The sequence below is a fragment of the Sturnira hondurensis genome, unplaced genomic scaffold (genome assembly GCF_014824575.4).
Source record: "Sturnira hondurensis isolate 20B ecotype Veracruz unplaced genomic scaffold, ASM1482457v3 Scaffold0008782, whole genome shotgun sequence".
Lineage (NCBI taxonomy): Eukaryota > Metazoa > Chordata > Mammalia > Chiroptera > Phyllostomidae > Sturnira > Sturnira hondurensis.
The window spans coordinates 3,052,612-3,068,806 of record NW_028081413.1 but is presented as its reverse complement, the minus strand read 5'-3'; the positions used below and the strand labels follow the sequence as shown (position 1 = coordinate 3,068,806).

The 16,195-nt window shown below is 33.7% G+C and overlaps 1 protein-coding gene across 2 annotated transcripts in view; it reads left to right on the top strand.

Moving 5' to 3' along the window:
- The window catches only part of SPRED1 (sprouty related EVH1 domain containing 1), a 116,091-nt gene that overhangs the window by 62,917 nt on the left and 36,979 nt on the right, over positions 1 to 16,195 (top strand). For both annotated transcript variants that reach the window (XM_037056107.1, XM_037056106.1), the window contains exons 3-4: positions 5,425 to 5,593; positions 7,854 to 7,903. In XM_037056107.1, coding sequence (XP_036912002.1) covers positions 5,425 to 5,593; positions 7,854 to 7,903 — 219 coding nt within the window. The remainder of the gene's footprint in view (positions 1 to 5,424; positions 5,594 to 7,853; positions 7,904 to 16,195) is intronic.

The following is a 16,195-nucleotide window of genomic DNA, read 5'->3' as shown; positions in this document are numbered from 1 at the left end:
AGCACTCCAGGAGAGAGGAAAAGGCAGTGATTTGTAGCATTTACATACCCTACCATGGCTGATTTTAGTCAATATGACATCATTGCATATGGAGTTGGGAAGAGAACAGTAGTACACCGTTATTTTTTCTTTTGTTCCTTGTGCCTTTGGCATCATATCCAAGAAATTATTGCCAAATCCAATGTCCTGAAGCTTTTGTCCTGTGTTGTCTTGTATTTTATTGTTTAATTCTTATTTAGGCTCTTGGTCCATTTGAGTTAATTTTTGTGTATGGCTTAAGTAAGAGTCCAACTTCATTCTTTTGCATGTGAATATCCAGTTTTCCTAGTACTTTTTATTGAAAAGATAGACCTGGGGAACATTATGCTAAGTAAAATAAGCCAGTCAGAGAAAGACATACCATATGATTTCACTCATGTGGAATCTAATGTACAAACTGAACTGGCAAGGAAAATAGACAGACTCATAGGTAGTGAGTAGGCTGACAGCTGGGCATGGGGTTTGGGGGGTGGAGACGCTGAGCTAAAAACAAAAAGGACTCATGGACATGGACAGCAGTGCGGTGATTTTATGGGAGGCTAGTAGGTGAAGGTGGAAGAGGACATAAGGAGGATAAATGGTGATGGGAAAAAGTACAGTAAAAGACTGGCCTCTCTCCCACTGAGTGGTCTTGACATTGTTGTCAAATGTGTTGAGGTATTTTCATTCTAGTTCTAGTTTGTTGAGTGTTTTTATTATGAAAAGAGTTTTGATTTTGTCAAATGCCTCTTCTGCATTAGTTGAGGTGATCATATAGTTTTTTCATTCCTCCTATTCATGTGACATTATATTGATTAGTTTTCATATGTTGAACAATCTTTGCATTCAAGGAATCAGTCTATTTTGTACATAATCCTTTTAATATGCTGCTGAATTCGACTTGGTAGTGTTCATTGAGGAACTTTGCATCAATGTTCAAAAGGGACATTGGGTTACAGTTTTCTTACAGTGTCTTTGTCTAACTTTGGTATCAGGGTAATGCTGGCCTCACAGAATGACTTCAAAAGTGTTACCATCGCTTCAGTTTTTCTGGAAAGTTTGACAGTATTGGTATTAAATCTTTAAATGTTCTGTGTAATTTACCAATGAAGCCATCAGTTTCAGAGCTTTTCTTTATTGATTGAGAGATTTTTGATTACTGTTCAATCTCTAGTAGTTATAGGTCTATTGAGATTTTTAAATTTATTTCTGACTTAGTCGTGGTCTGTTTTGTTTCTGGTAATTTGTCCATTTCATCTAGGTTATCCAATTTGTTGCCATACTATTGTTCATACTACTCTTATAATCCAGTTTATTTCTGTAGAGTCAGCAGTGATGTCTATACTTTCATTTCTGATTTTTGTAATTTACATCTTTTCTCCTAGTTCACCTAAAGGTTTGCCAATGTTTTTATCTTTTTCTAATAGAACCAATGTTTGGTTTCATTGATTTTTCTCTATTCCTCTATTCTCTATTTTGCTGTTGTTCATATTTCCTTTTTCTGCTATGTTAGGGTTTAGGGTTTTTTTTCCTAGTTAAGTCAGGAAGTTACATTATTGATTTGAGATTTTTCTTTCTTTTTTAAGGTGAGTGTTTATAGCTATGCGTTATTAGCACAGCATACCATAAATTTTGGTATGCTGTGTTTTTGTTTTAGTTCTCTTAAGTGTTTCTGATTTCCCTTGTGATTTTTCTTTAGTCAGGTGGTTGTTTAAAAGTGCAAGGTTTAATTTCCAAAATTAAATGGCCCAGTCAGGAATTCTCCAGTTTTCCTTTTGTTAATGATTTCTGAATTCATTCAGTTGTGGTCAGAGAAGATATTTCATGTAATACCTATATTTTAAAATATATCGAGATGTAATTTGTGGCCTAATATATGTTCTCTCCTGAAAAATGACCCATGTGCAATTCAGAAGAATATGTATTCTTAAGTTGAAATGTTGTTGGAAGATACTCTTTATATGTCTGTTCGATTTAGTTGGTTTATTATGCTAAGTCCTCAATTTCCTTAACTTCTGTCTGGTTGTTCTGTTGGTTATTGTGAGTGGGTATTGCACTTTCCAGTTATTATCTTAGAATGATCTATTTCTCCCTTCAGTTATGCCATTTTTTGCTTTGGGTGTTTTGATGGTATATGTAGATGCACAACTGTTTTTTATATCCTCTTGCTTTCTAGTAACCTTTTAGATTTTGCTTATTTTTTATTTGCATGGAATGTCTTTGTCTTTCATTTTGAACCTACTCATTTCTGGATTTAGGGTGAGTTCGTTGTTGGTAACATATAGTTGGATCACATGCGTTGATCCATTCTGCTAATCTCTCACTTGGTTGGAAAGCTTAATTCCTTTACATTTAAAGTAATTACTAATGTGGAGGGACTTATGCTGTTAAGCTATTTGTTTTCTATATGCCTTATAGCTTTTTAATTCCTTATTTCCTGTATTCCTATCTTATTTTGTGTTTAGTCAATTGTTTGTAGTGAAATGCTTAAATTCCTTTCTCATTCCTTTTGTTTATAGCTTTTTTGGTAATTATGGAGATTATAGTAATATTTTAAAGTTAAAACACTAACTGAATTTATACCAGTTTAATTTTAATAACATACAGAAACTACTTCTTTTACAGCTTCATCCCCATCCCTATCAGTTGTTAATGTCACAAAATTACATCTTCATACATTGTGTGCCAAGAATCATAAAGTAATAATTCTTTTAAATATATTAGTCTCTTAAATTTTATAGATAACAGTATTTGGGGTTAAAATTAGTTACACTAATAACTAGCTTTTACTTTAGTAGTTTTTTTTTCTTTAAATGTGTTAGCTCTTAAATTGTTAAGAAACAAAAATTACTGTTACAAACCATTGTTACAATGATATGGTTGTCTGTGCATTTACTGCTATTGTGGTTGCCTGTGCATTTACTTCTTTCGAGGTTTTCATATTTTTATAGAGCATTAAAGTTACTATCTACTGTCGTTTCATCTTCTAGAAATGACTCCCTTGACCATTTTTTGCAGAGCAGATCTAGTGGTAGCAAACTCATCTTTTGTTTATCTGGGAATGTCTTAGTTTTCCTTTCTCTTTTGAATGACAGTTTTCCCAGGTATTGGATTCTTGGTTGACAGGGTTTTTTTGTTTGCTTGTTTGTTTAGAACTTTGACGGTATTAATCTGCCCATTATCTTCTGGCCTCCAAAGTTTCAGAAGAGAAGTCCGTGGATATCCTTATTTAGGATCTCTTGTTTGTAATAATTAACTTCTCTTTCTTCTTTCAGGATTCTCTGTGAATTCCTTTGAGTTCATCTCATTTGCAGTTTGTTGAGCTTCTTGCATGTTTATATTCATGTTTTTTAATCAAATTTGGATAGTTTTCACCCTGGCCAAGTAGCGCAGTTGATCAGAGTGTTGTCCCCATACATTAAATTTTCAGGTTTGATGTCCATCCAGTCAGGGCACATACAAGAAGCAACCAATGAATGCATCAATAAGTAGAACAACAAAATTCCTCCCCCCAATCAGTAAATAAAATGTTGAAAAATTAGGAAGTTTTCAACCATTGTTTCTATAAATATTCTCCCTGTTCCTTTCTCCCACAATATGTATTTTGCTTCTGTTCATGATGTTTCATGGGTCCTTTAGGCTCTGCTTACTTTTCTTTGTTCTGTTTTTTTTCCCTCTGACCTAATAATTCTGTCATTCTGTTTTCAAGTCCACTGATTTTCTTTTCTTCCTGCTCATACGATTTTTTAATTCCTCTAGTGAATTTTTTGTTGCGGTTATTGTGTTTTACAGCTCCAGAATTTCTTTGAAGTGTTTTCTTTTTTATTTATATTTTTATTTTGTTCATATATTATTTTCTTGATTTCCCTCATATCTTCATTTAGTTCTTTGAGCATCTTTAAGACAGTTTTTAAAAATATTTTATTTATTTATCTTTAGAGGGGAAGGGAAGGAGAGAAGGAAAGAAACATCAGTGTATGTTTTGCCTCTCGTGCATCCCCTTCTGGGAACTGGCCTGCAACCCAGGCATGTGCCCTGACTGGGAATTGAACCATGGTTGTTTGGTTTGCAGGCCCATGCTCAGTCCACTGAGCTGCACCAGCCAGGGCTAGACAGTTTTTTTATTTTTTAAATTACAGTTGGCACTCAATATTGTATTAGTTTCAGGTATGTAGCTCAGTGGTTCAAAATTTATGTAACTTACAAAGGGAACACTCAATAAGTCTAGTATCCACCTGATGCCATGCATATTTATTGCAATATTGACTGTATTCTCTATGCTATACTTTACACCCCTGTGACTATTATGTAACTGTCAATTTATACTTTTTAAGACGGTTTTTTAAAAAGCCTTTGTCTATTCTGCTGGGGGGATCTTTTTCAGGAGTAGTTTCTGTTAATTCCTCCTCTCCGCTCTTTTAGCCAGCCTTATTTGACTGTTTCTTTATATGCTGTGGTATTTTTTGGTTGAACACTGGGTATTTACATCTAATAGTGTGGTAACTCTGGAAATCAGATTTTCTCCTTTCTGAAGTTCTTGCTATTTTTATGACATCATCATTATCATCATCATTGGTATCATCAGTCTATGTGCCAAGGGAAAGAATAAGATACAAATTTAATGTCTTCTCATGCTTTTTCTGAGCCTTTCCCTGGGTATACATAGTCATTTCTAATTTTTTTCCGTATATGATGTCTCTGCACATGCTAGTCTTTAATGTCTGGCTTCCAAAATGGAAAAAGTGAAAAATGACAGATAAAAATGGAGCTATCCCTTTAAATATCCTGGATGTTACTTCATTCTGACAAGGAAGGACTTGGAACAATGAGAAGTACAACAGCAGTGGCTACCCTCTTTTTCTCTTTACCTCTGTGACCAGAAGCAGCAGTCAGTGATCAGAGCAGCACAGATACGTGATATTTGGAGGACAGGATCCTTTTACCCATGCTGGCTCCCATGATTTGTGTGCATACTGCTCCAGAAACACATGCACAACTCCCAGCCGTGTCAGCTGGATGGATTGCTGCTCCTGTGCTAATAATTGAAACTGGTGGAAATTAACCAGAGTTTACTGTCTATGCCTTCCCCTGGAAGTTTCAAGCCTTCAGCAGACTTCAGACTTCCAACACCATTACATCAGACAGATTCTGCTAATGCAATTGTCATCTAGTTAGGAGGACAGATTCCTAGCAATTCTTTGCCACCTTCCAGAATCCTCTTTAGTTTCATCTTAATTTCTGTATTGAGCAACTTTGTAAAATAGATTCAGTAGCAAGACCTTTGTATTAATATAGGGTTGAAATACTCTTATTAAAATATAATAGCTCTTTTTTACACTCTAGTTTGTATTTAAGAGATGCATTTGGCCATATGTATAGTAATTTTTGGTGTTTAACTTTTGACAGGTGGTTTTGGAATGTATGCTTAAAAAGGATCTCATTTACAATAAGGTCACTCCGACATTTCACCACTGGAAGATTGATGACAAGAAATTTGGCCTTACCTTTCAAAGTCCTGCTGATGCGAGGGCTTTTGATAGAGGTATTCGAAGAGCTATAGAGGACATTTCTCAAGGTAACTTTTCTTGACTATGTTCTTAGTTTGTTCATCAGTTATATATAGTAGAGTTACTTTAAGCAAGTCAGGTTTTGTGATACGTGATCACAAAAAGTGAAAGTAGGTGAAGGTTGAAAGTTCACTGTAGGTGAAGATAAAAGAATGAGCTCTTTAGTCTGTTTTCTATTCATTACATGATAATATAAACCAACTATATTTATTACCTTAAAGAGCCCAGCAGCAGCAGCCTTCAGGTAATTCAGGTGTTTTCAGATGAGAGCTTAAAGAAGAGGGCAGCAGTCAGGTTCAGTTTTCAAAGTCCTCATGTGTATGCTGTATCAGTCATATTCTTGTTTTGGTAATGATAGAGAGAAAATTTCTAATGATCACACATGGGTAGACTTCAGTTATTCTATAGCTGAACACTTTTCTTTTTACCCGATTTCATTGCTGGGCATCGGCAAATACCACAACCCCATATGTCCCTCCGTGATACCTTTCCAATCTGTTAAGATGATTAACCCTACAGTTTGCAGGTTTTGAAGAGTGGAAGAACATATTTACATGTAACACTGGCGTCTGCATAATTGAACAAAAGAAATCACGTTCTATCTTATTTTTCCGCCAAAACAACTCAAAACTTGATTTGTTTTTTTAATTAAAAAGGAATATTATCTCTATTCACAGCAATGACTTCTACATAAAGTTACCAAATCAAGATATTAGAAAACATTGTGATTTGTATATTTTGAATATACTATAAGAAAAGAATTAGAAGAAGTAAACTAATTATGAGACAAACCATATGCAAGAAAATGGAAATACTTAGTATAGATTTGTATTACTAGTACTACTTGAAACAGTGGTTAAATAATCTGTTTGGCTGCTTTAAAACAGTAGAGTTTGCTAAATAAATAATCTTTGACTTCAAGTTCAGAAAAAAATTCTATGAAATGATAGCAGTCATTTTATTTTTATTACCAGTACCCATAAATTCTTTTTATGTCAGTGTTCTTAATGTTGGCTGCATGTATGAATTAACTGGGAGGCTTTTGTGAAGTAGAACAACTGGTTCCCACTTCAGGTCAGTTGACTCAAACTATTTGGGGAGTGGAGCTGGTACATTTCATTTGTTTTAAAAGTTCTAGACATTTCAAATGTGATGAGGAATTGTTATGCTAGTTGAATGATTATATTATAAATTTAGAAAAACAAATGAATGTGTATCCTTAGATTCTTTAACAGAGGTTGTAGTTCTCAAACTGCTGAAAAAAACTTAAAAATAAAAAATGCATGATTATCTACACCTTGCCTCACAGAGATTTCTGGTATCACTGATTTGGTACAATACTCTAGCATCAGTGTTTTTTAAAGTTTCCCAGTTAATTTTGCTATTTAGCTAGTGGTTAAGAACCAGTACTTTAAAGAGAAAATCATTATCCAAACTCCTAGCCATGTGGAATAGACTGCTGTATTCAACTTGTCTTGTTAGTTTTAAACATTATTTTAAACGTACTGGTTAGCATTATTATCCGTCACCATATAAACTGATAATTTCTCTTACTCAGCCTTCTGTGACAGTAAGGAAGAGCTATGCAACCCTTTTCAAAGGGCTCATCTCCATGCTTGCTATGTCTGTCAAGGGCAGCATAAACTCAGAATTTATTGCTAGGAAAAACCCATCTTTTATTAATTTGTTGGCACTAAAGGTGCTCTTGAACATAATGAAAATGCATAAAGAGACATTGATGCACAAAGTTTAGTACAGTTGGCCATTGACTATCAGTTGTAGAATAAAGCTCTTTTGTTTATTTTTCGTACTATAGCAGCTAAAATCCTACTTCTTGGTACTAAATACTGTTTCCTGGGTCAGAATATTTCAGAAATTTGAAAAAATCATGCCTGGGCATCACCTAAACACCAGAGGAGTGTGTGGTGCATGTACCCTCACTAGCAGTTTGAGTGTTGCAGAGAAATCAGTAGCAGGGCTTTCTAGAAACAGTACACTTTCACACACACACCAAACACACAAGTAATAAACATCTTTTTAATAAGTAACTGGGAATTGACCTGTAAAAGAGGAAAACATCAGTTTATTTTCTGTTCTTCTAATAAAGGGGAAAGTATGAGTGACCAACATCTGACTGGTTGCCACACAGCCCAGAATGGTCTCTGATTAGTCTCCTGAAGTATTGTTGTGATATAATCAATTAGTCAATAATACTAAAATCTAAGACAAAAATTCTGTGTTTAATTAAACTTTAACCTGTTTTCTTAGGATGCCCAGCATTAAAAAATGAGACTGAAGGAGCAGAAGATGACTTCCAAGTAAGTATTTGGTTTGAAAGAAGTTTTTAAACATATAGAGGAAATGACTTGGCTTAATAAATAAACAACTCATAAATTTTAAGGAAAATTTCTAAGACACTGTATTTGTCAGGAAATACAGAGAAACAGAACCAATATATGTGTTTATGTACATATAGAAAGTTTTGATTTGGAAATACATAAATAAAATGTTTTGGTTTGAAGGAATTGGCGGGTGATTGTCAAGTCCTAAGTCCACAGGGTAGGCAGGCGTCCTGGGAGTTGTGGTACTAGTTGGTCTTTTGGTGTTGAGTCAAAAGGCAATCTCAAGGCAGACTGTCTTCTTTGGGGTCCTCAGTCTTTTCTTTAAGTGTTTTTATTAGATCTACCAACTTTGTGGAAGGTAATCTTTACTCAGATTCTACTGGTTAAATGTTAGGCACCTCTGAAAATTATCTTCACAAAAACATTTAGGCTGGTGTTTGACCAAAGAGCTTGTCATCACAGATTAGACAAGTGGACACATAAAATTGACTATCACAGATACCTCACCCCTTAGGCAAGATACTTTCCTTAAAATTTTACAGAAAAAAGAATTGTAGATTTTTAATAAGTGTATGGATACCCATCTGTTTTAGCTCACTGATAATCAACAAGTAGTGAGAGTTCACATATTTTAGTTACCAAGTGACCGAAGGTTTAAAAATTGGTACTACCCCACACTATGTCTGTCCGTGACATTGACAGTGCTGCCCTGCTAGAGAAAATGCAGAAAGCTGTTTGGTAATTTGTATTAAAAAGCCTTTAAATTAGAAACATTCATGCCTGTTCATCCAGTGCATCCATTTCCAATAATCTATACTAAGGAAAGGGAGAGGCACAAAAAATTTTATACACAGATTTTTGAGGGTGTGTGTATAAAATATTGATAATAAAAATAAACTAAATAGAATAGGAATGGTTGAATTAAAAGTAAGGTATATTTTGTTATACAACTATAAAGTTTTCTTATTTATGAACTGCCTTGCAATATATTGAGTAATAAAAGTAGACAAAAATTATATGGTGTTATTACTCAGCTAAAATATTAATATTTTCATTAGTTACTTTTGGATTGTGGGATTCGGACCTATGTGGCTTTTTTTTATTAGTACTTCTCTGTATTTTTTAGTGTGCTATGATAATTTAATATTTTTAGAATGACATTAAAAGAACCCAAATTTGTATGAATATGTCATATTAATAATCAGTTACTTATATTGTAAAATAGTTGTGACCTAAAGATATGGAAAAATGTTTTATGTACATTTATAGTCAGAATATAGAAATGTTTTCATTTTATTTGAGAAATACAGTAAAGTTTAAAGTAAAAAGCAAATTGTGGTCCATGATAACCACCATACATATTTTTAAATATAGTCTTTGGGTTTTTTCCTGTACACATAAATATATACATACATGTATTATTATATTACTAACTGTAATCTGTTTTTTCCATTTAAATAACATTTTATGTTTTTCAAATTTGTTTTCAAGTTTACAATTTAATGGTCTGTTTTTGTTCATAGTAGATATATACTAATTACTAGTCCCCAATTGTACATGTAAGAGTTTGTGTGTTTAAATCTTTGAATCTGTTTATTTTATTGATGGTTAATTATTATTTTTAAAATGTAGCGAGTGGGAGTTAAAATTAAGTATAAGAAATAAGTAATGCAAAATAAATACATTTTTTTAGTTAAGCTTTTCCAAGGTTCCATTTTTTTCTGGTATCAATCAAAATATGGGACTAGAAATGGGGGAACATGTTTTAAATTACTCCCTATGATTAAAGTAAATTTGGTTAAAATTCAGTTTTAAAAAGTGGACCAAAAAATATGGATATCACTCACTCATAGTGTTGCCAGGAGTTGGGAGCCAACTAAGTGACATGTGACACACATACAAAAAAAAGACAGGGAGAGACACCAGGAGGCTGGCAGACATGTTAGGTAAATTTTTCTGAGCAGCCTGTTTCAAAATTTTTAAAAAGCATCAATGTCCCGCCCTTGCTGGTATGGCTCAGGTCTTTGGAGCATTCTTAACCAAAAGGTTGCAGGTTTGATTCCAGTCAGGTCGCAAACCTAAGGTGCAGATCCAGTTCCTGGTCTCGGCATACATACAGAAGGCAGCCAGTAGGCGTTTCTCTTACGATGATCTTTCTCCCTTCCTCTCCCTCTAAAAGCAATGGGGGAAAAAGTCCTTGGGTGAGGATTAAAAAAATAAATGAATCAACAGCTAGAATTAAACTACCAAAGGAACTTGGAAGTTACCTTATTTCATAATATGCCAAAGTTTTTGCTATGTTCTCATTTTGGAATAATATATTGGAGGTATAAAGTATTCTAATTTACTTAACTACTTTGTTAGGGTAAAGTAAATCCTGTTTCATAACTCACCTATGGACTTGGGATAAATATTTTGAAATTATTTTGAGTACAGATTGACTGATTTATGGTAGCGGTTATGTCAGGTTTACTTTATTGGTAATTTTTTGTAAAGACAACTAAAATGGTTTTAAAAGAGCAACCCATTATCTAATTTTTTAAGCCCAGAAGAAGTAATGATTGTTTTATTTAGGTCATAAATGTAACCCATTATCTAATTTTTAAGCCCAGCACAGGTAATGATTGTTATATTTAGATCAGTCTGATGGCATTAAGCATCAGATTAGAGATTCTGTCCATTTTGAGTATTTATTAATTCACTTAGCAAATATTTGAGTGCCCTTTTTGTTTCAATAACTATGCTAGACACTGATTATTTACTGAGGGACAACTTTTTCCTTTTAACATAACCACTATCCTTGTCAGTCATCATAAATCAACAGGAAAACATTTACCTTCCTATTTCTTATCTGTCTTTGAAGGGTTTCATAACACATTGTTACTTGGATTTAAAATTTTGTGCATCTTTCCCAATGTTTAGTACAGAACCATTTATATATATAGTTGGTACTCAAGAAAGGTTTATTGGAGAAAAATCTTCAAAATTAGGACTTTTTCTTTAACCTAAGCAATAATAAGGTAGGAATATTGTTTTTATTTGGTTTCTTTTTTTTTTTTTTTTTACTAATTTAATGAGCCAGTTAAGGGTTTCTTCTTTGTTTTTTAATTCTAGTTTATATTTGTTTTAAGGTCAGTTTTATACTGTCTCTTTAACTGGAATTTTCAGTTACAGTAGCTCTAGATATGCTAGATTGGTAACAAAACCCATAAAGTTCACATCATGGCAGCCTTGAGGTTGTAAGAGGAATAGATCTCAGGTTTCATGCTGTGGGGCAGTAGAAAGATGACACCTAGTTGGTCTGAAGTGAAAGGTTTTCATATCTTTTGGCTGAGAAGTGCTTAACTGACAACCTTTTTTAGAATTGAGTAATGTCATTTCTTAGCCAGAATGATTAAAGGCTTGTGATTTATGTTTACTGTTTACAGCAGTGATTTTTAATCTTTTTCATCTCATGGCACACATGTAAAGTACAATTCTGCAGCACACCAGAAAAATACATATTTTGCCAATGTGACCAAAAGTAATACAATTTTGATTCATTCACACTGGATGGCTAATGTTATATTGACTTGTCATTTTTTAATTTGACAGTCTATGGAAAAAGAGGTCAGGTATTGCATGTTTAAAAGATTGTGGCACACTGGTTGAAAATTGCTTGTTTAAAGTAATTTTGCTATGGACTAGGAGGATATAAATTGTTTGTGTGCTAATTTCCAAAGGTGGTAATATTTTAATGGTGCTCTGTATCTGAAAAGTAAGTTAATGGATAGATTTTATTTACCTAGCAAAATGGGTTTCATATTACTATGATTTATCACCATTCTGTATTAAGTGCCATCTCATATAGTTAAATTTCCCCAATCTTAGTATATTTTAGAGTTTTATTTATTATTAATAAGGGGGAAAGTATATAACCTTTTGTGTAATGTTTTCTCATTGTTTAATTTTTTTCTTGGCTCTTAGACTAGTACATCTTCATGTAGAGTGTCTGGATAGTTAGACAATTATAAAGAAAAAATAAGGAATTATTTATTCCCAACCAGAGATAATTGCTATTAATATTTTAGGTACTCCTGCCTAGTTTTTTATTTTTTTAGTTCTTGCATGTTTTACTTAAATACATACTTCTCTTTGAAAGCCCCATCAGGATCAATCTCTTCCATTTTTATTGTGTTTTTGTTAAGATTTTTGTTTGTATTGGTGATGGTAGTGGTGGTGGTAGTTGAATTTTAATAGCATAAATCATAACATTTGAACCCACATGGTTAAATTTAGCCATTGTATCTTGTAATAGTACTACACTGATATTTAACCAATCACATTTCATTCAACATTTATTTTCCATAGCCTTTTACATTAATTTTTGCTGGTATTTCTGGATGTAACCTGAAGATAAAATTTTAGAAATAGATTTGCAAGTTAAAGGATTATATAAAGATTTATATAGTTATCAGGAACTGTGCAATTACTGCCTATTAATTCAGATTTACAGGCAATAAACAATCTCTGAAAATGTAATACTGCTTTTAAGTCACACTAAAGTTTCATTAGAAAGGTAGTTCAGTTTTTCTGTTGCTTAATCTTGGGGCATAGGACTTGTTTTTGTTGTGTTTTTTTTTAAGGCTGGGCGTTATATCATGGCACATTTCTCTTATTTCTTTTGTATTGTCCCATCACCAATTATTGTATTCAGTTTGCTTAAACAAAGTACTATGTATGCTATTAATGTTTTCAGACAAAGCTCATGGACAAATGCAAAATTAAAAACTCAAAGGTAATTATCTTAAACTAATCAAAAGTAACTAAAGATATCTAATGAACTAACAGGAGACAGTCGGGGTCAAAATCTAAAATGAATTGGTACTGGATTTTTCATGGAATAGTTAGTCATTTTTTCCTTCTCTGTGCTAAGTTTCATAATTTGAGTATATAATTTTAAGTGCCAAAAATAACTTTGGTAGCATTTTCAACATATGCAGTGCTAAAATATAACATTTCTTCATTGAAGAACATTTTACAATTCTTCAATCATGCTAAAATAAACTAATAGTATAATTATTAAAAATTTCTTTTGTTGGGTATGATACAGCCACACATTTTGAAACCTGTGATTTGTGATAATTCAACTACAAAAATGAATTTTTTGAGCAATAAGTAGACTCTAATACCACTTTTTTTGCACTTGATTATTTATTGGGAAATATCCAATCAAAAAGATTTGCAGAACAACACTTAGTTTTTCTCTGATTCAGAATTAATAAAGGAAGAAAAGACAAAAGGGGGGAGAGAAGCAAAATCTTTTTTTTTCCTCCACAGCTGTCATCTAGCCTCATATCCTGGCAGAGAGCTACAGTCTGGATTATTTTATTGTTTTACCCAGCATCCTTTTGCCTCTACATGCAAAATTGCTATAGTAGTGTTGCAAAAAGAAAATGCTAAATAATCTCTTAGCATCCATGGGAGAGTAATTATTATAGTGGCCTCTGAGAGTGAAACATTTCTACTGTACATTAAAATTGGCATGGCTTACTTTATAGATGATACAGATGAGCTTATGCCAGCACAACACTTAAAACACTGAATGTGAGTATATAAAATTGTGATATATAAATATTTAAAAGCTGAACATCATACACCTATACATACAGTCTTTATGCATATTATATATTAAATTTTCTGCTCTTGAGAAAGATTTTTGCCATTTCCCACCACCTAACTTTAGATTATGTCCATAGTCCTATAGTAATTGGTTTTTTAAAGGGTTAAAATTCAGTAAAAGCATCCAAACTTGACTTAGCCTGAATACTTTTTATTCATTCATATTCAAATTAAGAAGGTATTTTGGTTATTGTTAATTTTACCTATGGAAATGGTACAGGTAATCTTTTTGGGAAATAACAATGCAAATGTTTTCTTAATTAGACTGGCAATGATTGGCAGTAATACCCACTATAGGCAGAGATGTGAAGAAATAGTACCTGTCATATACTACTGATGGATTTTCCAATGATACATAAGCTTGCTAGAGGGTGGCTTAGTAATATAATTGGAATATATGCATATCATTTTTCAGTAATTTTATTTCTTTTTTTTTTTTAATTTTTAGAGAAAGGGGAGGGGAAGGAGAAAGAGGGAGAGAAACAGTTGCTTCTCACATGCCCGCTCTGGGGATCGGGCCCACAACCCAGGCACATGCCCTGACTGGGAATCAAACCGTGACCCTTTGATTTGTAGCCCACACTCAACCCACTGAGCTACACCAGCCAGGGTATCAGTAATTTTATTTATAGGAATTAATTCTAAAGAAATGATATTACCATGCACCAAGACATATTTATAAGGGGTGTGCATCGCCAAGTACATAACAAAATGTTGGAAGTGATCTAATGCCCATAAATAAAATATTGCCTATAGAATACATGATGAAAAATACTGAACTTCCCAACTATTTCAAATCACATGTATGTCTTTACATATTGACATGAGGAGCTGTCCATTATAAATTATGAAGTCAAAAAGGCACTATGTAGATCTAAAATATAAATGGAATCACAATATACCTCGGGAGTAAACGTAGATGCCTGCATTAAGAAGTTTAGAAAAGGTATGTGAGGTAATAATAGGTGTTTTTTCAAGGGAGTTGGATTATGGGAACAGTTTTTTAAAGTGTATTTTATTGATTATGCTATTACAGTTGTCCCAGTTTTTCCCTTTTGTCCCCCTTCACCTGGTACCCTCTTCCCTCCAGCAGTGCTCTCTCTTAGTTCATGTCCATGGGTCGTACGTGCAAGTTCTTTGGCTTCTCCCTTCCCTATACTGTTCTTAACATCTCCTTATTTTGTACCTACCAATTATATTTCTTAATATCTGTATCTTTTCCCCCTTTCTCCCCCTGCCCACTCCCAGCTGATAACCCTCCAAATGATCTCCATATCTATGATTCTGTTCCTGTTCTGGTTGTTTGCTTAGTTTTGGTTCTTAGATTCAGTTATTTAGATAGTTGTGAATTTATTGCCATTTTAATGTTTATAGTTTTGATCTTTTTCTTAAATAAATCTCTTTAACATTTCATATAATAAGGGCTTGGTGATGATGAACTCATTTAAGCTTTATGCTGTCTGGAAAGCACTTTATCTGCCCTTCCATTCTAAATGATAACTTTGATGGATAGAGTAACTTTGGTTGTAGATTCTTGCTTTTCATCACTTTGAATACTTCTTGCCAGTCCCTTCTTGCCTGCAAAGTTTCTTTTGAGAAATCAGCCAACAGTCTTATGGGAACTCCTTTGTAGATGAATCTCTGCTTTTGTCTTGCTGCTTTTAGATTCTCTCTTTATCTTTCACCTTTGGCTTTTGAGTATGATATGTCTTTCTGTGGTCCTCTTTGGGTCCAGCTTCTTTGGGACTGACTCTCTGTGCTTCCTGGACTTCTTTGTCTGTTTCCTTCACCAAATTAGGAAAGTTTTTTATCATTATTTTTTCAAATAAGTTTTCGATTTCATTTTTTTAAAGTTTTTATTTATTTATCTTTAGAGGGGAAGAGAAGGAGAGAGGGAGAGAATATCAATGTGTGGTTGCCTCTCATGGGTCCCCTGCTGGGAACTGGCCTGCAACCCAGGCATGGGCCCTGACTGGGAATCGAAACACGATCCTCTAGTTTGCAGGCCCGAACTCAATCCACTGAGCTACACCAGCCAGGGCTACTTTTCGATTTCTTGCTCTTCCTCTTCTTCTGGCATCCTTATGATTTGGATGTTGGCAATTTTGGAAATGCCCCAGAGTCTTCATATTCTCTCCTCACTTTTTTGAATTTTTGTTTATTAGTTTCTGTTCTGGTTGACTGTTGATTTCTTCTTTATGTTCCAAATCATTGATTTGAACCCCAGCTTCCTTCCCTTAGGTTTTGGTTCCCTGTGGATTTTTCTTCATTTCACTTAGTGTAACCTTCATTTTTTCATTAATGCTTTTGCTGTACTCAACAAGTTCTCTGAGCATCCTTAGCATCAGTGTTTTGAACTCTGCATGTCTCTGTTTTGTTTAGTTCTTTTTGAGGGGTCTTGTTCTGTTCTTTCATTTGAACCATATTTTTTGGTCTCCTGAATTTAGCAGCCTCCCTGTGATTGTTTCTGTGTATTAAGTAGAGCTGCGTTGACTCTCTGTCTTGGCTTATCTGTTATATTGTATGGGGTGGAACTTTAGGTAATCACCAGGGCAGGTGACCGTTTCACTGCTGTGTTGCTCTGTATGTGTGGGAGGGGTAAGAGAA